Raw genomic sequence first — 24,764 nt, 5'->3', positions numbered from 1 at the left:
ACACACACACACACACACACACACACACACACACACACACACACACAGTTGAAGCAGCCAACCCAATCACTGCCAAGCAGTGTGAGAAATCTTTTACTTTAAGCCTTTGAGACTGGGGGTAGGGGAGGATTTTTATACAGCAAAGATAATAGTGGTGATTGGTTTATTAATTTCAAGAATTTTACCTAATATTTGCATTTAAGCCTATCTCTCTAGGTGCACCTTTAAAATTCAACTAACATTCCACTTAGATTTTCTAATTTCCACTATGATATTTTCTTTGGTGAGTTATTTAAAATATATCTTTGTTCCAAAACACACAGGGTATTATTTCCATTGTTAAACACTAAATTAATTCCACTATTAGTGTGTTTTATGTATTATCAATGCTTAAAAATTTGCTTTATAAAATAGGTCAAAGTAGTATACATATCTTCAAAAAGAACATGTACTCTGCAGTTGCTAGGTACAGAGTTGTTTCTCAAATTATTCTCATTTTTTTAATTATTTGATCACTCCTTATTTAGTTGGGGGTAAATTACATCACTATGACTGGATTTGTTCTATCAACTTTTACTTCACATATTCGAATATTTTGTATTAAATACATCAAATATTAAATTATACTTTCTGATGAATTTCTTCACTTTTAATCATTACAAAAGGACACTCTTTAGCACTAGTAATGCTTTTTGTCTTCAAGTCTACTTTGTAAGCCTATTCTGTCTGATATAAATATATGTACTACAGCTTTTTTCCTTTACTTTTTACTTATTTGGTAAATGGCTGGGTTTCTTTTATAATTTTTACTTTTAATTGGGATAAAAAAGCAAATAACAAATCACCATCTTAACCATCTTTAAGTGTATAGTTCTGCAGTGTTACGTATACTCACATTGTTGTGCAACAGATATCCAAGTTTTTTTATTAAACAAAACTGAAACTCTATCCAATTAAAACAACTCCCCATTTCCCCCCACCCCATAAACACCACTCTGTTTCCATGAATTTTAAAACTTTCGTACTTCATATAAATGGAATCATACACTATGTCTTTGGGACTTATTTCCTTTAGTATGTCCTGAAAGACTATCAGTGATGTATGTAGCATGTGACAGATTCCCATTCTTCTGAAAGCTGAATAATATTCCATCGCCCATAAACACCACCATTTTGTTTATCCATTCATCTGATAATGGACATTTGTGTTGTTTTCACTTTTTAGCTATTGTGAATACTGCTGCTATAAACATGCAAATATCTCTTTAGTTTTCTAACTGCCATACTGTTTCCCATAGCAGCTATACTATTTTATGTTTCCAACACCAATGTAAGGTTTCAATTTCTCCACATCCTCTCCAACAAATGTTATTTTCTGTGTTTTGCTTTTTATTTTGAAAGTAGCCATCCTAATGAGTTGATAACTCATTTGATTTTGATTTGCATTTCTCCAATGACTAATGATGTTGAGCATAATTTCATGTGCTTATTGGCCATTTGTATATCATCTTTGGAAAAATGTCTATTCGAGTCCTTTGTCCATTTTCTAAATTGAGTTATTTTGTTGAGTTGTTGGGTTTCTTTATATATTCAAGAATATTAACACCTTATCAGTTATGATAAGCAAATATTTTGTCCTATTTTGCAGGCTGTCTGTTCACCCTGTTTTGTGTCTGTTAATACACGTAAGCTTTTGATTTTCATGAATTCCAACTTGTCTATTTTTTTTAACATGTGCTTTTGGTGTTATATCCAAGAAATCACTGCCGAATCAAATGTCATGAGGCTTCACTTCTATGTTTTCTTCTAAGGGTTTTGAGTTTTAGGTTGAAGTCTTTAATCTGTTATTAAAATTTTTATGCATATGGTGTTAAAGTAAGGGTCCATCTCCATTTTTTTGCATGTGAATACACAGTTTCCCCAACACCATTTGTTGAAGAAGTTGTCCTTTCCCCACTGAGTGGTCTTGGCATTCAAGTTCTGGGCTCTATAGTTCCATTTGTCTATGTCTATCTTTATGCCAGCAATACACTGTTTTAATTACAGTAGTTTTGCAATATGTTTTGAAATCAGCAGCGTGAGATTTCCAAATTTATTTCTTCTTTTTAAAGATTGTTTTTGGTTCTTCAGGGTCCCATGAGATTCCATATAAATTTCATTATCCGTTATCCTATTTCTGCAAAAAATGCCATTGGGACTTTGATAGGGATTGCACTGAATCTGTAGATCACTTTGGGTAGTACTGACTTCCAATCCATGTACACAGGATGTCTTTCCTTTTACTTGTTTAAAAATCATTTTATTAAGATATAGTTCACTTGTGGTACAATCTACCCCAGTGTACAATTGTTTTTAGTTTACACATGCAACCATCATCACAATCAATATTACAACATTTTCATCACTCCAAAAAGAAGCCCAGTACCCACTAGCAGTCACTATTTTCTCCACCTATCCCAAACCCCACCTTAGACAGCCATCAATCTAATTTCTCTCTGTTCTGGACATTTCAGATAAACAGAATCGTATAATATGTGGTACTTTGTGACTGGCTTCTTTTACTTAGCATGATGTTTTCATATAGCATGTATCAGTAAATTCACTTTTTTCTATTGCCAAATAATATTCCATTGTATGGCTATACCACCTTTTATTTATCCATTCACCAACTGACAAACATTTTAGTTCTTTCCACTTTCATAATGCTGCAAGGAAGACTTGTGTACAAGTTTTTGCGTGGACATATATTGTCATTTCTCTCATGTATATAACTAGCAGTGGCATTCCTGGGTCATATAATAACTCTGTTTAACATTTTGAGAACTGCCAAATTGCTTACCAGTAGTCCATGAGGATTCATATTTCCCCCATCATCACCAGCAATTGTGAGTATATATATTTTATTGTGGTCATCCTAGTAGGTATGGGTGGCATCTCATTGTGATCATGATTTTTCACTTCACTTCCCTGATGGCTAATGATGTCAACCAAGTTTCCATGGGCTTATTGGCCATTTGTATATTTTCTTTGGAGAAATATCTATTCATTTTCTTTGCTCATTTTATAACTGGATTATTTGTCCTTTTTATTATTGAGCTGTAAGAGTTTTTTTACATATTAAAAATGCAACTCCTTTATTAAATATGATTTGCAAATATTTTCTCCTAACCTGTTTTTTTCAGTACACTATGTTTTAGAACAGTTTTACCTTCACAGCAAAATTATATGAAACTAGAGTTCTCATATACCCTATAGCCTCCCCCCAACACAGCCTGCCCACTATCAACAACCTGCACCAAGCGTTACAGTTGTTACAATCCGTGAACCTACAATGACACATCACCAGAAGTCCATAATTTACATAGGTTTCACTCAGTGTTGTACTTCCCATGGGTTTTGATATATGGATGGATATAAATGATGGATAATGACATATCCATCATTATAATATTATCATACCAAAAAAATCTCACTGCCCTAAAAATCGTCTGTTCTGCCTATTCATCCCTCCCTCCCCCCAACCCCTAGAAACCACTAGTTTTATTATCTCCATCATTTTCCTTTTCCAGAACACTGACTAGTTGGAATCACCCGGTATGTAGCCTTTTCAGATTGGACCTTTTCACTTAGTAACATGCATTTAAGGTTCCTGCATGTCTTTTCATGGTCTGATAACTCGTTTCTTTTTACCACTAAATAATATTTCATTGTCAGGATATACCACAGTTTATTTATCCATCTGCCTACTGGAGGATGTCCTGGTTGCTTCCAAGTTTTGGCAATTATGAATAAAGCTGCTTTAAACATCCACGTGCAGGTTTTTGTGTGGACAAAACATTGTCCACACAATCTATGGTAAGAGTATGTTTAGTTTTGTAAGAAACTTCCAAACTGTCTTCCAAGGTAGCTGTACCATTTTGCATTCCTACCTCCAATGAATGAGGGTTACTCCACATTCTCAGAAGCATTTATTAGTGTTGTCAGTGTTCTAGATGTTGGCCATTCTAATAGGTGTGTAGTAGAATCTCACTGTTGTCTTACTTTGCAATTCCTTGATGATATATGGACGTGGAGTATCTTTTCGTATTCTTATTTGCCATTTGTATATCTTCTTTGGTGAGATGTCTGTTCAGATCTTTGGTCCATTTTTTATTCAGGTTGTTTTCATATTGTTGATTTTAAGAGTTCTTTGTATATCTTGGATTATAGTCCTTTATCAGATGTGTGTTTTACTAATATTTTCTACCATTCCATAGCTTGGCTTCTCATTCTTGACAGTGCCATTCACATAGCAAAAGTTTTTCATTTTAATGAAATCCAACTTATTAAAAGTCATTGCTCAACCCAAGATCATCTAGATTTTATTTTATATAACTTTCTAGGAGTTTTATAGTTTTGTGTTTCACATTTCAGCCTGTGATCCATTTTGAGTTAATTTTTGTAAAGGGAGTAAGGTCTGTGCCTAGATTCATTTTTTTCATGTGGATGTCCAGTTGTTCCATCACAATTTGTTGAAAAGACTATATGTTCTCCATTTTATTGCCTTTGCTCCTCTGCCAAAGATCAGTTTATTTTTAGAGGTCATTTCTGGGTTCTCTATTCTGTTCCATTGATCTATTTGTCTGTTATTTCACCAATATCACACTGTCTTGATCATCATAGCATTATAGTAACTCTTGATGTTGGATATTATCAGTCCTCTGACTTATCTTCTCCTTCAATATTGTATGGGCTATTCTGGGTCTTTTTGTTTTGTTTTGTTTGGTACGCGGGCCTCTCACCGCTGCGGCCTCTCCTGTTGTGGAGCACAGGCTCCGGACACGCAGGCCCAGCGGCTATGGCTCACGGGCCCAGCCGTTCCGTGGCACGTGGGATCCTCCCGGACCAGGGCACAAACCCACGCCCCCTGCATCGGCAGGCAGCTTCCCAACCACTGCGCCACCAGGGAAGCCCCTATTCTGGGTCTTTTGCCTCTCCATAAAATTTTAGAATCAGTTGGTCAATATCCACAAAATAAATTCCTAGAATCTTGATTGGGATTGCATTGGATCAATTTAGGAAAACTGACAATATTGAGTCTCTCTTCCTGTGTATGAATACAGAATCTCTCTCATTTATTTAGTTCTTTGATTTCTTTCATCAAAGTTATGGTATTCCTCACATAGACCTTGTACATATTTTCTTAGATTTATACCTCAGTTATTTCATTTTGGGGGGTGCTAATGTAAATGGTTTTTTTGGGGGGAGGTCCATCTTCTGGTGTCCTTTGAAGTACAAAATTTTAAATTTTTTGATAATATCAAAATTATTTTTTCCTCCTGTTGCTTGTGCTATTGGTGTCATACAAGAAACCACTGTCAAATACAAAGTCAAAGATTTTCTTCTATGTTTTCCTCCAAGAGTTTTGCAGTTTTTGCTCTTATATTCATTTGTTTGATTTACTTTGAATTAATTTTTGTGCACGGTGAGTTAGGGTGGTGTCTAACTTATTCTTCTGTATGTGGATATCTACTTGTCCCAAGACCACTTGTTGAAAAGACTATTCTTTCCCTATTGAATGGCTTTTTAGGCACCTTTGCTGGAAGCTGGTTGACCACAGACACATAGGTGTATTTCCCAACTCTCAATTCTCTTCCATTGATCTGTATGTCTATCCTTATACTAGTATCAACATTGCCTTAATGTAAGGACTGTGTATGAATCCTTCAACTTTGTTCTCTTTCAAGATTGTTTTGGCTATTCTGGGTCCCTTGAATTTACATTATGAATTTCAGATCAGCTTGTCAATTTCTGCAAAGAAGCCAGTTAGGATACTGATAGGGACTACACTTTGTAGATTGATTTTGGATTATTACTATTTTACGTTATGTATTTTTTCAGTCTTTTAATTTCAATCTTTTGGCTTTCTTATCTTTTTGATGTGTCACATGTAAATAACATAACTGGTTGTATTTGCATACATTCTGATAATATTCATTTTTGCTACTTAAATATTTGGGTTTCAATTTACTACCTCATTTTTGTGCTGGAAGATTCCTTCCCCTTTATTCTTGTCTTATTCCACATTTTCCCTTTCTCCTAGTTTCAAGATTATTCCTTCTAATCTTATTTTTATTTTATTTTTTTTGCATACGCGGGCCTCTCACTGTTGTGGCCTCTCCCATTGCGGAGCACAGGCTCAGCGGCCATGGCTAATGGGCCCAGCCCCTCCGCGGCATGTGGGATCTTCCTGGACCGGGGCACGCACCCGTGTCCCCTGCATCGGCAGGCGGACTCTCAACCACTGTGCCACCAGGGAAGCCCCTAATCTTATTTTTAAATGGGTGTCGTTCAAACGGCAAAATGAAAACTTTTAAAACTAATCAATTATCTTCTTTCCAAACACAAAAGTACCTTTAAATATGATTCATTCATTGCTCTCTCCCAGTTTGTGTTAATGTTATATTAGATCTGTGAGACACAGTTATTGTTTTATAAAGTTAATATTTATTCAGATTTATTCACATATTTATCACTTGCTTTGCTCTATACTCCTTTCTGTAGTTCTGGCACCTGGAATCACTTTTATTCCAATTTTGGAAATTCCTTTGACGAACTGCAATTCCTCTCATTACATGTCACTCTCTTACTTGAAAGATACTTTTGCAAGGCACACAATTATAGGTTGGTAGTTATTTTCCCGTGTTATATTAACACCATTGTTCCATTGTCTGTTGCATTCAAATGTTACTGGTGAGATGTCAGCTATCAGCTGTCCAGTCACTCTTCTTTCTTTGAAAGTAACCGCCTTTCTTCCCTGGCTGCTCTACTCTGGTACCTCTCTGCAGTTCAGAAAAAGTCCTAGGTGTTACCTATTAAAATACTGACTCTGTCCCATTTTCTCTCTTTTCCTTCTGGAACTCTGAATAAATACCTATCTTAGACCATGTTTATCACTCTATGTTCCACTTGCTTTTTACTTCTCTCAAAAATAAAAAGATTTATAATAAAATCCACTAGATGTTAAATTATACAACTTGATTTGAAATACACCAAATAATATCAAAGACTGTCTACAATACCATTCTATACCTTCTTTCATATATTCTATCTCTTTATCTCTCTATGCTGATTTCTGAATAGCTTCTTGTAAACTGTCTTCCAATTCACTGATTCTTTAATTGTATCTAATCTGCTGTTAATCCCTTCAATTAACTGAGTTCTTAATTTCAGCCTTAACTGTTTTTATTCCAGAAGTTCTAGAAAGGTTATTCTTTAGAATTTATTTTTCCCTGCAGATATTTTTCTTTAAACACAGTAAGCAAAGTTACTCTATACTATGTTTAATAATCCTACTATCTAAAATTTTTCAGGGTATGGTCTTACTGTCTGTTACTTTTGCTCATTCTCACATGCAGTACCTTATTTCCTTGTTTGCTTATTAACTTTGTGAGCTGCTCACTTCTTTTTTTAATTAATTAATTTATTTATTTACTTTTGGCTGCATTGGGTCTTTGTTGCTGTGCTTGGGCTTTCTCTAGCTGCAGCGAGCAGGGGCTACTCTTCGTTGCAGTGTGTGGGCTTCTTGTTGTGGTGGCTTCTCTTGTTGTGGAGCACAGGCTCTAGGCACACAGGCTTCAGTAGTTGTGGCACGTGGGCTCAGTTGCTGTGGCTCACAGGCTCTAGAGCGCAGGCTCAGTAGTTGTGGTTCACGGGCTTAGTTGCTCCGTGGCATGTGGGATCTTCCCGGACCAGGGCTCAAACCCGTGTCCCCTGCACTGGCAGGCGGTTTCTTAACCAGGGAAGCCCAAGCTGCTCACTTTCATTACAAAATAATTTGAGTAAATTCTTTGAGGTCTAGGATAAAGGTGAATGTCTTCACAAAAAAGTCAGATTTGCTTCTGCTAATTTCTGGGAAATAAACAGGCCACAATCACTTTAAATTTATGACTAGTAGTTACTCTAGTCACCCATATAGTGTGAATTTGGGTTGCATGATTATAACTTCTAAGCCAATTTTTTTCTCCTTATTCTGCTTAGCACAACTAAGGAAATACGCTTTGTGGTCCCATAGAGGCAAAGATGAGAAAGCAGTTAAGTTCTCTTTCCCTAGGGTATTTTCCTTAGGTACCAATTCAATGGGAAAAGGACTCCTGTTGGAATCCCTGACTTTGACTGGGCCATGGGTTTGTCTTTTACCCCTATATTTTGAGTGGCTTTTGCAAAGCTGAACTTCTCAAACTACCCAAATTCCAAAATCGTCTCCCAGACAAAACTGGTTTCAACACTCTACTTCTCTATGGTTTTATTCTGATAATAACTTACCTTGTAGATCTTCAAGGATTTTAAGTAGATATTTTCTCATTTATTAAAAGGCCATTTTAGTTGTCTTCAGTAATAAGGACATGTCAGAAACAGAAGGCCTACACCTACTCTTTGGTACAGTTCAACACAGCTTCTGGATTCAGCAAAACTTCCTTTACAAAGTCAGAAATGATCAACAAACAACCCTACCAATTTGGCATTCTTTTCATTTATACCTACACTCAATCTGTCCGGCTTCTGACACATCTGATTATTCTTTCCTCTTGAAGACAGTGTTTGGCTTCCACACCAGTTTCCTACACAACTCCTAAATGATCACTCCTCAGGGCTCAGACCTGGGTCTTATAAATTCTACATTTCCTCTGCTACCAATTTATCTTAAATTACCAACATACATCTCCTGGACTACTTTAATAGCCTCCCAACTGGATTTCTTCTGCCATTCTTGTCCCCATCTAATCCGTTCTCTGCCATAGTAACTAGTGATATTTTAAAAATAAAAATTAGATCACATCCTGTTGGCCTGTATAAAATTCTTCAAGGTACTGCATCTGAACTTTAGGTAAGTTCCAAACTGTTTAACATGGCCCACATGTTACCTTCTAAGATCAGATGCATGTCTATATATCTATAACTGTTCTCTTACATAAATACTATCAACAGACCTTTTTTCAGTTCCTCAAATATACCAAATTCTTTCCCATCTCAGATCCTTACACCTGCTAGTCCCTTTTCCTAAAATATGGTTTATCTGTTATTTGCATGGTTCATTCTTACTCATAGTTCCTATCTCACTATAACTGTGACTTTCTCACAGGCATTCCCTTATAGCCTAATCCAATAGCATCTTGTTCTTTTCACACTTATCATAATTTGTGATCAAGTACTTATTGCAGCTTATTTTAATGTCTATCACCCCAATTATTTGTAACAACCAGGCATGTAGAGATCCTACTGTTATCTTCCCCTTCCACGCCCAGGACCTAACACAGTGTCACACACACAGTAGGAGTTTAATATATATTAAATAATTGATTCCTCTCCCTCTAAACAGACTCTCAGAAAAAGTACAATTCTAATGAGAAATTATATGTTGAGCACAGAATTAGAAACAAAGGAAATAAGTAACAGGAGTGTACATAGGGATCAGATAAGACATAATTACGAGCAGACCCATAATGCTTAAGAGCCATATAGCCAAGATTACTTTCCCCGGACTAATATTTAATGGCCAAGGCAATAGATGAATGAATTAAATTTAATTATTGTTGTCTATACTTTAAAGCAAATAATCATCTATCAACAGGATATGTTTCTCAAGGTAACCTGCAAGTTCGTTATTTGGCACTCTGAAAATATTTTCCCACAGAAACAATATTATACACAGAGGTTAGGTTCCCCTGGTTAGTTCATAATGTTTAATCTGTAATTCATTTTAACAAATATGATTGAGCACTACTTTGTGCCAGGAACTGTTGTAGCTGGAGATACAGCAGTGTACAAAGTAAGACAAAAATCCCTATCCTCATAGATCTTACATTCATGAGATGGAAACAGAAAAGAAGTAAGTGCAATATACAGAATGGTAGATGGTGAAGAACAAAGCAGGGCAGAGGGATAGGGAATGGAGGTAGTACAATTTTAACCTATTATTAGTTTATTTTCTATCTCTTTTTGTTCCCGAAAGGATTTAAGTTAGATGTTACTTATAGAACTTAAGTATCACAAATAAAGTAACAACCCTTACACAAGGAAAGACTTTCAACCAAGAAACTTTATAAAAACACACTTCCTTTCCCATAGCAGTAGGACAGAGAGAACTGCTCAGGCTCTAAGTCACTGACAAGCTACCATATCCTGAGGCAGGATCTCCAGAAAGGCAGGGGCTAGAGAGGAGGGTAAAAGCAGTGATGGAGAAATTCCAGGAAGAAAAGAAATGAAGACTCAAGAAGGAAAGCACACACTTATTGATGCTATGGAGCTCCACAGACAGCCAGCCCCTTCTTTCCAACCACGAGTTGGCTGGCTTTCCTTTCTAGAACTGTATTTCTGACCAAGATCTCTTTCCTATTTGGCATATTATACTTATATAACTCTTCCCTCATTATTCTATCCCTAAAACAAATATTTAATTTTGGGGGGGGTTCTGATCAATTTAATGGCAGAAAAAGATCCTTTTTAATTCCTATCTATACCATTAAAAGTCATATAAAAGGAATGCAGATAGCCAGTAGACTACTCTGGCACTCTCTTACTGTACCTTAATAACTGGGATAGGTACCAGGAGGTGGGGTGAAACGCAAGAAGATAAAAAATTGGAACAAGGTTTCAAACACCACTCCCAGCAACAAAGTTATGATTGGACAAGGAGAGACAATCAGCCAGTTTAATCTTCTATACTTGTCAACAACCAGTTCTACAACCACAGAACATGCACTACAGACTAAGGTGAGAAGGACACAAGGGGCAACAAAAGTAACTCCTTTGTGAAGCCCTGCTCACATAGCTAGGGTGATTAGCCAGGAAAGGAAAAAGCATATAAACTAAGCCTGACCATAACTTTAGATTTTATTCCTTCTTATGAGAAAAGGCCTTCTTATTATTTTCACCTGAAAAAAGGGTTTTTAATCAGTGAGTGTTAATATTTATTTTTGTAATTAAAGTACTTATCTCACTGTCATTTTAATAAAATAATTTTTCAGGTTGTGAATATCAGATATATTTCCAGGAATTTTTCAAATTAAATATAATTTATTTATATTCAAAATTTCATAAAATAAACCCTCAAGTTTAGGAAAACATAAGCAGCAATGTGCCATCAAAACATAGTATCAACAGAAAGATGTTGATCAGAAACAATTACCTTTACGGCTGTGTGTTTGTTTTCATCTTCTTCCATCCACAAATCCTGCTCGTAATAATATAAGCCATCATTGATAACTTTAGCAAGTTCAGATGTAATTTTTGCCCGAGATATGTGGTTGCCTGTTCGATCTCCTCCAGGATGTTTTCTCATGTAAGGTGGTGTCTGAGTTACAATCAAAATCTTGTTTAAATCCTGGTCATCAATTTCATAATCTGAATCATTATCAGACCAATCAGTAAATGTGTTTTTTCGCCCTTCTATTTGTTCCATCTCTTCATCAAATAAAAAATCAAGTTCTTCTTGTTCTTGTTCATCTGGAAGATATGGTTGATTTGATGCCTCTTCAGGTAGAGGTGGTGATTCCTGAAGGAAGAAATTGGTATTTTATATAAAAACATTGTTATCACTTTTACAATAAATGTCACATAACAACGTTAATGTAAGTAATATCAAAACTGTATGCTCGGGCTTCCCTGGTGGCGCAGTGGTTGAGAGTCTGCCTGCCAATGCAGGGGACACGGGTTCGTGTCCTGGTTCAGGAAGATCCCACATGCCGCGGAGCAGCTGGGCCCGTGAGCCATGGCCGCTGAGCCTGCGCGTCCGGAGCCTGTGCTCCACAACGGGAGAGGCCACAACAGTGAGACGCCCGCGTACCGCAAAAAAAAAAACAAAAAACAAACAAAAAAAACCCTGTATGCTCAATAACTAGATTAGCAGTCCAACTGTAAAAGAAAATCATACCAGTATTATTCCAGGCCAATAAATATAAAGTAACTGCTAAACAATCAGTTTAAGATTAAAAAAACCCACAAAGCTGAAAAAAGAAGGATTATATTAAAGACTCCTTTAGAGTTAGAATGGTCCTTAGTACCAACTTGTTTTACAGATTAGGGGAAAAAAAAGGCCTAGAGATGTGACGCTGTTTGTCCACAATTGCAGAATTAGTCCGGACTAGAACAACCAAGGACTTTTTTTTTTTTTTGGCCGTGCTGCATGTCATGCGGGATCCTACTTCCCCAACCACGGATTGAACCCACACCCCTTGCAGTGGAAGTACAGAGCCCTAACCACTGGGAATTCCCAGAACAACCAGGGTCTTCTGACTTCCAGATTCAATGATCCTCCCTAGTCTCAAAGCTTTTTACCTCACAATTATATTAATACCATAATTTGCCAATAAGAAAACAAGTATAACTATCAGAAGATCAGAAATTTTTATAATTTGCTGGAAAGCAGAAATCAAATGGAATTATATTAATAATAAACATGACTAGAGGAAATAGAAATCTAAAACCCGTATCAAGGAAGGCTGGGACTTCCCTGGTGGTCCAGTGGGTAAGACTCTGCACTCTCAACGCAGGGGGCCCAGGTTTGATCCCTGGTCGGGGAACTAGATCTCACACGCATGCCGCAGCTAAGAGTTCACATGCCGCAACTAAAAAGTGCGCATGCTGCAATTAAAAAGATCCCACATGCTGCAATGAAGATCCCGTGTGCCGCAACTAAGACCCGGCACAGCCTAAATAAATAAATATTATTTAAAAAAAAAAAAAAGGAAGGCTACAGGGAAGGCAGACACCATTGATCCCTCTGGGGTCCTAAAAAGTTTTAAGATGGTAGGTACAAAGAGCAGGAAAGGACTATGTGACAGCAATCAAAATACGGGGGCTTCCCTGGTGGCGCAGTGGTTGAGAATCCGCCTGCCGATGCAGGGGACACGGGTTCGTGCCCCGGTCCGGGAAGATGCCACATGCCGCGGAGCAGCTGGGCCCGTGAGCCCTGGCCGCTGAGCCTGCGCGTCCGGAGCCTGTGCTCCGCAGCGGGAGAGGCCACAACAGTGAGAGGTCCGCATACCAAAAAAAACACAAAAAAATAAAAAAAAAAAACTGAAATATTATTCAAATATAAACTAATTTCAAGTAAAAAAGGTTAAAGCGAAATATTCTTAAATCATATTCAGAAATAAGATAAATTTAAAAAAATGATACAATATTATTTATTTTCAATTACTTAGTAACCCATAAGCTTTACTGAAGGGCAATGGTTCCCATTTTTACCATTTTTCTTAAAACTTTTCCAAATTTATATATGTACCTCAAAAACAGTGGCCTTACACTCCACTCAGAATTCATCACACTTCGGACTTCCCTGCTGGCACAGTGGTTAAGAATCCGCCTGACAATGCAGGGGACACGGGTTTGAGCCCTGGTCTGGGAAGATCCCACATACCGCAGAGCAACTAAGCCCATGCACCACAATGACTGAGCCTGTGCTCTAGAGCCTGCAAGCCGCAACTACTGAGCCCATGCGCCTAGCCCACGCGCTAGCCCACGCGCTAGCCCACACGCCTAGCCCTAGCCCGAGCTCCGCAACAAGAGAAGTCACTACATTGAGAAGCCCGTGCACCGCAACAAAGAGCAGCCCCCACTCAACGCAACTAGAGAAAGCCCACACACAGCAACGAAGACCCAACACAGCCAAAAATAAATAAATAATTTTTTTTTTAAATTTCTAAATAAGATATATCACACTTCACTTGGGTCATAACAACTTACCTTCAATTTCACTGGGGATGGACAATGTCTCTTTTTTACTTCTATCCAAGGTTCTGAGTCCAAGTCGGGCAAACTGGCAGACAAACCTCTAGACACTGCTTGAAGATTACTTGTTTCAGTGTTTTTCTTTGGGCTCAGTGGACTTCCAATTCTTGGAGAATTTGGGGCAGACTCTAAAATTTTAAGTTAGTTCTATAGTTAAAATAATGGTTTTCTTACTTATAACAAACATTTTTTCTTTAATTGGGCATTTTCTTTCTTCACAAAAACATGATAAATCAATCTCAATTATAATCTTTCAATGATTTTCAAACCCAAAGGGGTTTGTAAGATGTATTCGAGTGAAGCCAATGAATAATAACAGGAATGTTATCAATCCTTATGCAGACACATTCATTCAAACTTCTCAAGAATATCAATGCAAGTCACTTACTAATTATGACAATACATCTATTTGGGAGTCAATTCTCTGTGAAACCTTAGATTCATTAATTGTAATGAAATTAGGGAATCTTAAATGCTACTAAGCAAATAAAATTCGTATTTTATTCAAGGCAAAATCAATCCTTCATTGTTCTGCTAGGATCTATACTAAGGCGGCCAATACTCATACTTTTCTCATCTCCTTTGCCTAACAAGGTTTACCTAAATGCAGTTTGGCCCTTGGCTCGCAGTGAATACTGTGAAGACTAGAATGTCACGTCATTAAAGTGCAATGTCCTGGTAATAACAAAATATTTTACAACTCTGCTGGAATTAAAAATACCTTTCTCCACACTTTTAATCAAAGTAATTATATGCTCTATAAAATACAAATCAATTCCTTTATAAATTTTTTTTCAGAAGTTGAAGAATATTTAAGTTATAATGCAATATGAACTTGTTTTGGACAAAAAGTGTTTTAAAAACAAATTTATACTGTAAACTTCTAAACATTATTTACTCCTCAAAGCCAATTCCCTGAAAATATTGCAAAGTTGAATACTACAGAGAGAAAGTTGAAATAAATGAACACCAACAATCCTAACTTACTAAATGAAAATGCAAAGGCACATTCCAGGAGTGAGTTTGAGAGAGTAGTCCAAGATTTTACTTTCATCTACTACATATGAGAATCAGATGGATTTATTATCTTCTCCATGGACACACAGATCCAGGCTTCAACAACCAGATTACTATATTGCTTTAAAAAGAAGTATAATGATTCATAACAGAAAATGCTCTAAAACCGCACTGTTCGATAAAATAGCCACTAGCTTTGTGGAGCTACAAAGCACTTGAAATGTGGCTAGTACTGAAATGTATTCAGGATAAGTGTAAAATACACAGCAGATTTCAAACACTTGGTACAAAAATAACATTGGTCCATAATTTTTATATTAATGTCATAATATTTGCATATATTAAAAGTAATTTCATTTGTTTTACAGCTTTTAATGCTATTAAAAATTATTAGGATTACATGTGTGGCAAACGTAATATTTCTATTGGACACTGCTGCTCTACAACTTAATGGTACATGTCATCAAGTGATCCAAAAAATTAGTACGAGTGAAAAGGTTTGGGCTGTCAGTCTTAATACTGAAGTTATAGGAATGAAAAAAACATTAACTCTAGAGAACCCTATTCCTAACACTATGAATCATCTCTGTTCATGCAGTAAATAAAGCTTTAAAAGTAGACTAGGAACCACCACTAGTAACTGGGAGAATTAACTAAATTAGTATGTATAGTTCATGTATACACGATTAGAACAGTATCTGGCACAAGGTAGAGAAATTAGTATCTACTATTTTTAACACAGAAATTGAATTTTTAAATACCTACTTAAGTTTATGATATAATCATCTCTAATTGCTCTTTAAGCTTGAATAATGTTTCTACCATGAAGTTGTATGTTTCACAATATTCACAATACATGTGCTTATATTGGGTTGGCCAAAAAGTTCGTTCAGGCAATATGTATGTGCATGTAAATGAGTATATATATTTTTTAAAAAACACAAAAATGTACAAACATTGTGATTTTATTCTTGTAATTTTATTAATAATGCATAAATGGTTAATGGACAGGCATCACCAACTTGACTGACCTATCTTAGCTACCCTGTGGAAAAAGTATTTTCTATTTAACAACTGACCAAATGCCTCTTCATAAGACAGTTAAAAATGTCATCTTGGACCCCAAGTTTACACAATAACTTAATCTAACTTACCATCAGACATTGTATTCTTTTTTTAAAAAACCCTAAAAAATGTCACTTGAAGTTCTTCAACTTTTAAAACACCTGCCCAAGTTGCTTGCTAGGTTTAGAGGCACAGAGGGCTGACAAAGAAACACTAAATAAAAATATCTGTGAGACTGTCCATCAGTGCTTTATTGATGGGAGCTCTCTACACTGGTATATCAAAAATACATTCTGAAGAGTAAAAAAGAAAAACACTCTCATTCGTTTCTTAAGTTTCTTATCCCTTAGTGTCCACATTAATAAATCTTATAGTCCATGCGAAACACTACGACAACATGTGAATTATACAATGTACACTATACTGTGAAGAGCAAATCAAATAGCAAAGGACCTAACAATCTGAGAAATTCCACTCAAGCCTCTCTATTTCTGCTTTATTGATCTGGACACAAGTACATAAGTCTGGAAGGAAAAGACAGAATCTTGCAATATTTCCAGAATGATAATTAACTTTCCCACCGTGAACAAAAGTAGCACATGCAGCCCAGGCTAATTACAAACAAATGGGCAGCTCCTATAAAAACAACAGCAGTCCTCTGGTCTGTCTTTCATCATCATCACAAAGGTGTTTATCTCCACTGTAGTGTTGGCCCAACCTCCTCCACAGGAGTTGGGAGTAGACATTCTTGCACAGAAGTCTGGTCGCTTTCATTTCTGCAGACGATTTTTTCCAATGTTTATAATGATATTTCAGTGAGTCACCTATTCCTCTGCATATTCCGATCAAATGACATCCAAGAGCATCAGTAGATCATCACCCTGACTGAAAAAAGTTTAAGCACACATATTTTTTCCCAAGAGGGAATGTCTTAAAAATGATCCAGGAAAAAATTCTTAACATTAAAGCAATTTTTGGAAATTCTAAATACCACTAATTCCTTAATATATAATTACAATAACTTCATAAGAGATCCCCAATTCTGATTTAGAATATAGGTCATCTTGTCATTTCAAGACAAAGTTGAAGCACATAAGAAAAAAATTAAAGGAAGGCTACCCCCACTCTTAAAACTTTTAGACTATTCCAATCTTACAAGGGGAAAACTGGCAGAATACATCTATAATCATTTAGTAAAATTAAGAAGATAGGTAGAAACTCCACATGTGACAAAGTAGACAAATAAGAATAAATAGAGCAGAGCTCCTCCCATAATTCTTAAATCCCTATTTAATTTATAACTTTCTACGGGAGGCAATATGAATAGAATTTAAAGCATCATAAGTCACTGGGTTATCTTTAATTTTCTATTGAATCTATATAAACTTTAAAAAGGAAAGGTAAATTGGACTAAATAGCCCACTGTTATGCTGTTTGCTCTAGAAGAAAAGGTGTTACCTGTATGTGAACCAAAGGCTTGGCCTGGTACAAACTCTGGGCAATCAATCAGTTGAGAGAAGTCTGTTTGTGGCACACTACGTGGAGGAGGGCCCGGAATTGGCCATTTTTCTGGTTCTATCTTTTTTCTCATTTTCTCGTCCACAATTTCCACTTCTGTGCTATCTTTCAGTGCCTATAAATAGGAATTTTGAGTTATTAAAGAACATTCATTCAAAAAATTTAATTGTACCTCCTATATTTCTAATAACCTAAACATTTTTTAAGTCTGAAATCAGCATAGGGTATTACAGTTAATGTAATATATTTCTCAGAATATCCATGAACAGAACAGATATTAAAATAATTTGCCCCTGTAAAGTAACAAATATCCTGGTTTAACATGTAGCAAATTATTCTAATTGTGAAAAACAAATTTTCAATTAAGGAGTATTGCATCAACTTGAAGCAAACTACTATAATTTTTTATTGACAATTTTTTCCTCTCCTATTTCCTTTAGTTTTCCCTTAATATCACCAAATAAAATTTAGGCATTATATTTAATTATTGTAATAAATACCACCATTACTGAATAATAAACACACACATGCAGAGATTCCTCATAATACCTTGTAAGTGTAAAGTAGGTTTCACAGATGAGGAAATTGAGGCTCAAAGAAATAAAGTAACTTGATAAAGGTTATGGACTTAGTATGAGGCAATAGTATGAGGCAATACCAGGACTCAAACCATTTATTATCTGTCCAACACGAGAACCCTCAGCCACTAGGATATGGTGGCTCTCAAAAATAGCTTGCTGGGGCTTCCCTGGTGGCGCAGTGGTTGAGAGTCCGCCTGCCGATGCAGGGAACACGGGCTCGTACCACGGTCTGGGAGGAACCAACATGCCGCAGAGCGGCTGGGCCCGTGAGCCATGGCCGCTGAGCCTCCGCGTCCGGAGCCTGTGCTCCGCAGCGGGAGAGGCCACAACAGTGAGAGGCCCGCGTCAGCTTGCTGTAATTTAAGGATAAAATAAAACTAGAACAAAATTTCTTCCAAATAAAAATTACAGCCTTACTGAGCTGAATCTTCCCTGAAATTCAAGGATACTCACACCTTGAGAAACTAGAAAAAATACAAATATAAAAACTCAACATACAAACTGTTAACTTATAAAGATTAAAACTCGCTATATTTTAGTTGGAGAACACATTATATGTTTTACTTTAAGTATCTTACATTTGTATGCCCTTAATGTTAGTATCATACTTACTTCTCAAGTAAGTATATTTTCTGTAACTGGACATTACTTTAAAATTAGTATTAAAATTATTTAAAAACAAACTCTTTTGATGGGAATCAGGATACTCACTGAAAGAGAAGAGAGTCTGAAATATAGAATGAAGGAAATAAAGAAGAATCTTACAGTAAAGGGTCTGAGTTGCTGATATGTGTATTTTTTTAATGTATTTTCCTAGTTTTGTCCACTGAATGTTCTAGAAGCAATGACACCCCAGTAGCAAAGCAGTATACCCAGCATCCAGATCTTGCAACAACATGGATGAATTTCAAAAACTACAAATGAAAGAGCCAGGAGACAGAAGAACTCTATTTACACAAATGTAAAGAAAAGACAAAATAAATCTCTGGTAACAGAATCAGAAAAATGCTTTGGTTTGGCTGGGCAAAGGGTGAGGGGATGGGGGACTGACTGCAAAGGGCCACTAAGGAAGTTTTTAGAGTAATTAACTATATCTTGTTTGGAGCAGGCTTATACAATTTTCAAAACTCGAAATGAACACCTAGTAGCCCTGCATTTTACATCATGTTATTTACACCTGAATTTTAAAAAGAAAAAGAAAAATCACCTTAAAACTTTGCTATGGGCTTAAGTTTTTCAAAATGTTTTGGAAAAAGACCACCAACAGTGTTCGCTGGTATGTGAAGCAAGTCAAACTCTGAACAGCAGTAGTTTTAATTGGTTCAATATCTTGGAAAAATGTTTAGCAGTATTTACAAAGGTAAGCTCATATATATATATATATATGTTTGTATACACACGAACACACACACACACACACACACGCACATAACCTGTTACCCATCAATTTCACAGAAAAATAAGTGCATATGTCCATCCAAAAATATGTACAATAATAATGTTCACAACAGTCACATATTCAAGCTGTAAAGAACCCAGATGTCTATTAAAAGGAACCTGAAAAGAGTTATATTCATACAATTGAATACTACTGCAAAATAAAAAATAAACAACTGCCACACACAACAACAACATGGATAAGCCTTACAGAAATAACAAGCAAAAGTCAGATATAAAAGATTTCAAATAACTTTGATTATGTAATGTTTAAAAAACAAGATGAAGGACCTCTCTGAAAAGCAACTACTTTGAGGAGAACAGTGATTCAGACTAGGAGGGAGTACAAGGGAGCTCCCTGGGATGTTGAAAATGTTCTATCTTAATCCATGTAGCAGTAACACAAGTATGTACATAGGGGAAAGTCATTCTTAATCTTATAACTTCTAATATACAATGTATAAGTTATGTCTCAATTTAAAGAAAAATTTTCAGGAAAAAATTCAAAGTTCTTTATATATAGCTATTGAATGATCTTCCAATATATGCTGTTTTTATAAAAGGAAGGGGTATAACAGTATATGTAGTAAAACATGAACTATCTCAGGAAGAATACACAAAAAAGAAGTAACACTACTTGCCATACCAAGGAAGGTTTAACTAGTTCACTGTTGGTGAAAGATGAGAAGGAAATCTTTCACTATATACCCTTTGAATCTTGAATCACAGGGAATTAATTCCCTACTGAAAAGAAAAGAACAAAAAAAAAACTCAAGAAGAAAATAAAGAAAACAGAAAGGGGGAAAGTTGTGACTCAGGCCTTAAAAGACTCATACAAAAACTTAAAAGGCTCACAGCATACACAAATTAAGGAAAAGATCAAGACAGAGTTAGACATATTTTTACTAAAACCAAATCTTGGTTATCTTGAACTCCTAAACAATGAGCTACAGTATACAGTCAACATTTCTGGGTGTCTGAGGGGTTTTTTCCTATTATTTTCTATTATTTCTATTATATTGTACTATAACTATGTTAAGTGATAACACTGCAATAGTCATCATATTACAATATACATATGTATCAAAGTAAAAAAAAAAAAAGAAAGAAAGAAAAAGAGTGCAGTAAGGTGAAAAACAAATGGGAGAGGAGGAAACAGATTCAGTAAGTTTAGCTGTGTAGACACACTCAACCAGAGCAGATACGGGTGTTAGCTAAAATATATTTTGCTTCTTTTGATAGTTTTTTCAAGACAGTTAAGACACTGTCACTGCCAGACACTGCCATTACACTGCCAGACACTGCCAGACACTGCCATTACACATTTCATACTCATAACAACCCTATGAAGTATGTATTGTTGCAACAATTTCCACTTTACAGAAGTCTCAGGACACTGCCTGAAGTCACAGAGCTAGGAGGATATGTATGCAGGTTCTAAAGCCCATGCTCTAAATCAGTATGTTTATACTGCAAAGCCTAATGAAGGCTTACCTTCTTAAGGGAAAAAAAGACATCTTTCCCACTGTAATAAGTGGTAGGTACATAATGAATGTTAAGTGAATTCAAACCTGTGCTATTCTAAATCACTATGCTTATGTGTTTCTATGTTTCACAGTACTAGTATTTCTTACTGTAAATCAGTCACTGTGGTGACTTCGCTGGTGGCGCAGTGGTTAAGAGTCAACCTGCCAGCGCAGGGGACACGGGTTCGAGCCCTGGTCTGGGAAGATCCCGCGTGCCGTGGAGCAACTAAGCCTGTGCACCACAATTACTAAGTCTGCGCTCTAGAGTCTGTGTGTCACAGCTACCAAAGCCCCTGTACCTAGAGCCCATTCTCCTCAACAAGAGAAGCCACCGCAATGAGAAGCCCACGCACCACAAGAAAGGATAGCTCCTGCTCACCGCAACTAGAGGAAGCCCATGCAGAGCAGCAAAGACCCAACGCAGCCAAAAATAAATAAATAAACTCTACAAAAAAAAATCAGTCACTATGTATTAATAATGCTAACCATAATGGTAACAGAAAATTTTTTTTTTTTTTTAAATATCCTTTCCCGGGCTTCCCTGGTGGCACAGTGGTTAAGAATCCACCTGCCGATGCAGGGGACATGGGTTCAAGCCCTGGTCCGGGAAGATCCCCCATGCCGCGGAGCAACTAAGCCCATGCGCCACAACTACTGAGCCTGTGCTCTAGAGCCCGTGAGCCACAACTACTGAGCCCGCATGCTACAACTACTGAAGCCCGCACGCCTAGAGCCTGTGCTCCACAACAAGAGAAGCCACTACAATGGGAAGCCCACGTACCGCAACGAAGAGTAGCCCCCACTTGCCGCAACTAGAGAAAGCCCACGCACAGTAACAAAGACCCAGTGCAGCCAAAACTAAATAAATAAAATAAATTTATTAAAAACAAAAAAAATGAACACAACTAGAAAGCCCATTTTAAATTAGCCTTCTTTATACAGGAAAAATTCTCAAAATTTAAATTTAATTTAAATTTAATAATTTAATACATGCTATTTTATAGCAACCTGAAGACTAAAAGGACCAAGAACACCCAAGAGTGTTCTAGTTTGTGTTGGGGTTCAACCCATCTAAGAAGGATCAGGTTAAAAATAGGTGGAAACATCATTAAGTAATCCTTTGAGGGGTCAGACATTTATTTGGGTTTTATAAAATGGCAAAAAAGCCTTGAGATATAGTCTAAGCCTTAGGTAACTACAGATTGTTTTTGCTTTTTCCTTAAAATTGTTTAATAGACTTTATTTTTTAGAGCAGTTTTAGGTTCACAGCATGACTAAAGTACAGACTGTTTTTGTGTATGAAAAATTACCTCTAATATGAGATTAAGGTTTGTAGTGAGGGCCTGAACACGGTGGAAACCAGCAATCAGGGAAATAGGCAAGAAACCTTGCTCATCCATCTTTCTCCTAAGAAAGAAGTCCCGTTCCAAGTTTTCTATACTGAAGTAATATTCACTGAAAAAAGAAAGAAAGAAGTAAATATAAATTTCATCAATTTATTCAATAGAATATTAAAATGTCTATGGCTTATAATATCAATTGTTATAAAACTATTTTGATTTATTAATAACATTATATACATTTAACACAACATACATAGGGTAAATATAATAACAACAAAACCCTACTGTTAGTAATTTCTCTTACACAGGTAGAAAGAAATTTAGAATACTATCTTCCCAAAAACGTACTTCTTTGTTAGATCAGCTTTACCCAGGTATAAACAATTAACCATACTTTAAAACAGTTCAATAATTAACTTTTTAATGAGTCAATTAAGTGAAAAATTTCATTTCAAAGCTACTTGAACTTGCTTCATTTAAATAACAAAGTTAAACACATCAACAGACTACCTTCCAACTTTTTCCCATCACTGAAAATAATGGTATATTGGAAGTATTCTTTGTCAAGTTTACAGAGTAGTTTGTTTTCTAATTTGGCAGGGTACTGACACTGTTTAATACTTCTGAACCCTAGCATTCAGCACAATGCTTAGTAAAAACTGAGTGAATATGTGGGCACAGATGCACACAATTTTATATTTGAATGGTTCACTATCTCCCCCCTTCGAGAGGCAGAACTATAAAAGACGTTAAAAGTGAACGGAAGGGCTTCCCTGGTGGCGCAGTGGTTGGGAGTCCGCCTGCTGATGCAGGGGACGCGGGTTCATGCCCCGGTCCGGGAGGATCCCACATGCCGCGGAGGGGCTGGGCCCATGAGCCATGGCCGCTGGGCCTGCGCGTCCGGAGCCTGTGCTCCGCAACGGGAGAGGCCATAACAGTGAGCAGCCCGCGTACCGCAAAAAAAAAAAAAAAAAAAAAGTGAACGGAATACAGTTAAACAAAGAATATCTGCAACACCATGAGGTATATATATGGGCAAAAAAAAATACAGAAGCAACTTATACACCTTAATCTTCTCTCTAGGAAAGTATAGAGAGATGTGTAAATGAACAAACCGTATCATCAACGACTACAAGTTCCAAGAGATAAAGATAATATGAAGAATACATATAATAATGGCATTTGAGAAACACATATTTAAATTACAGTCTGCATATAAAAAAACACGAGAAAAAAAAAAACACGAGAACAAGATTCTAGAAAAGCAGAAGAGGATAAATAGGGGGAAATGTACAAAAGAATAATACAAAAGAAATACATGACATCAAATGATATGGCTTACAGTTTAAAAATCCTATACTGTTTCCAAATCACAGAGCAAGTTTTCAAAGAAGGGTGGCAAATGATAAGAAAGCACGCCAGCTCATATTTGGGAGTAAGGTTGGGTAACTCAAGATACCCTTGAATTATTTAGGTCAAATTCTAACTTTGAAGAAATAATCACCTACAACTGAAAACTGGCTTTGAGCTACCTTTCACTGGGTGGGAAAAATGTCTTATTTTAGAAATGTAAATACCCAAGTTGCTTCTTTATACTCTGATATTTATCCAACTATCAAAGTGCAAAGCTCCCTGAGATCAGTGAAATTCAACTGACATCGCAGTAACACTAATAAATCATTTACTCTTCTTAAATGCTAAAGAAAATAATTGAAGTCTTGAAGAGATTAACATTTTGATTTTTGTTATGCCTCAAAAGCCCTTTTCACAGTGCCTGGCATGTGGTGGGCACAGAATACATCTGTTCTGCTTTCTGTTACACTTCAAAAGCCCTTTCACGAAAGTGGCTAAAATGCAGTAGGCACATAATACATACGCATAAATTCAAAATTTTCAGACATTAAGACATGTGATTTAAACACAAAAGTGTTCTTAGACAAAAACTTCTCTGAATAATTAGTAAGATGCCTTTTTAATCTAGTACTCTGTGAGAAACACAGTATCTAAATAAATTCATGAATCACTATTACCTATAGTATACACTTTTTAAAACTTCTAACGGGCTGCAAACATACTTATGTCTAAATCTGAATGCCAAGAGACTGCCCAGATAAAAATAATCAAGATTTTCCATTTTTAATATCCTGATATCAAAAATGTCAAATTATTAACATACATTTTCAGTTAAAATGATTTTAAGAACTCAACCATCCATAATACAGTTAAGCCTCCTACTTCAAATTATTTAGCATAGTATTCCTGAAGTACAAGAAGTTTTTCAGTAACTTCTCAAAGAGGAAAATCCAAACCCTAATGAATAAGCCTATGTATGTTTGAGAAACCTTAAAGACACAAAGTCAAAAACATGACTCCTCAAATCCAGATGTCCACTAATCAGAGATCAGTAACAGTGAAGAGCCATTCTAAACCTGGTGCTCTAGTATCTGCCAAAAACTCTGCTGCTAAATAATAACAAAAAAAGGAGTCATACCCAATGCCACGTCTGA

General features: G+C 36.3%; 1 protein-coding gene across 7 annotated transcripts in view; it reads right to left on the bottom strand.

Moving 5' to 3' along the window:
- LARP1B (La ribonucleoprotein 1B) overlaps positions 1-24,764 on the bottom strand; it is a 128,777-nt gene that overhangs the window by 78,313 nt on the left and 25,700 nt on the right. For 5 of the 7 annotated variants that reach the window (XM_027103690.1, XM_027103691.1, XM_027103692.1 and 2 more), the window contains 4 exons: positions 22,225-22,369; positions 17,311-17,485; positions 13,726-13,898; positions 11,168-11,533 (listed from right to left, as the gene is read on the bottom strand). In XM_027103690.1, coding sequence (XP_026959491.1) covers positions 11,168-11,533; positions 13,726-13,898; positions 17,311-17,485; positions 22,225-22,369 — 859 coding nt within the window. Of the gene's footprint in view, positions 1-10,998; positions 11,534-13,725; positions 13,899-15,747; positions 16,738-17,310; positions 17,486-22,224; positions 22,370-24,764 lie in introns of those variants that run through there. The other 2 variants (XM_027103694.1, XM_027103696.1) reach the window with 2 other exon arrangements.

The sequence above is a fragment of the Aethalodelphis obliquidens genome, unplaced genomic scaffold, assembly GCF_003676395.1.
Source record: "Aethalodelphis obliquidens isolate GAN/ISIS:26980383/991018 unplaced genomic scaffold, ASM367639v1 scaffold6, whole genome shotgun sequence".
In the NCBI taxonomy this organism is placed as follows: domain Eukaryota; kingdom Metazoa; phylum Chordata; class Mammalia; order Artiodactyla; family Delphinidae; genus Aethalodelphis; species Aethalodelphis obliquidens.
Note: the sequence above shows the minus strand (reverse complement) of the source record. Positions and strands in the feature narration are given on the sequence as shown.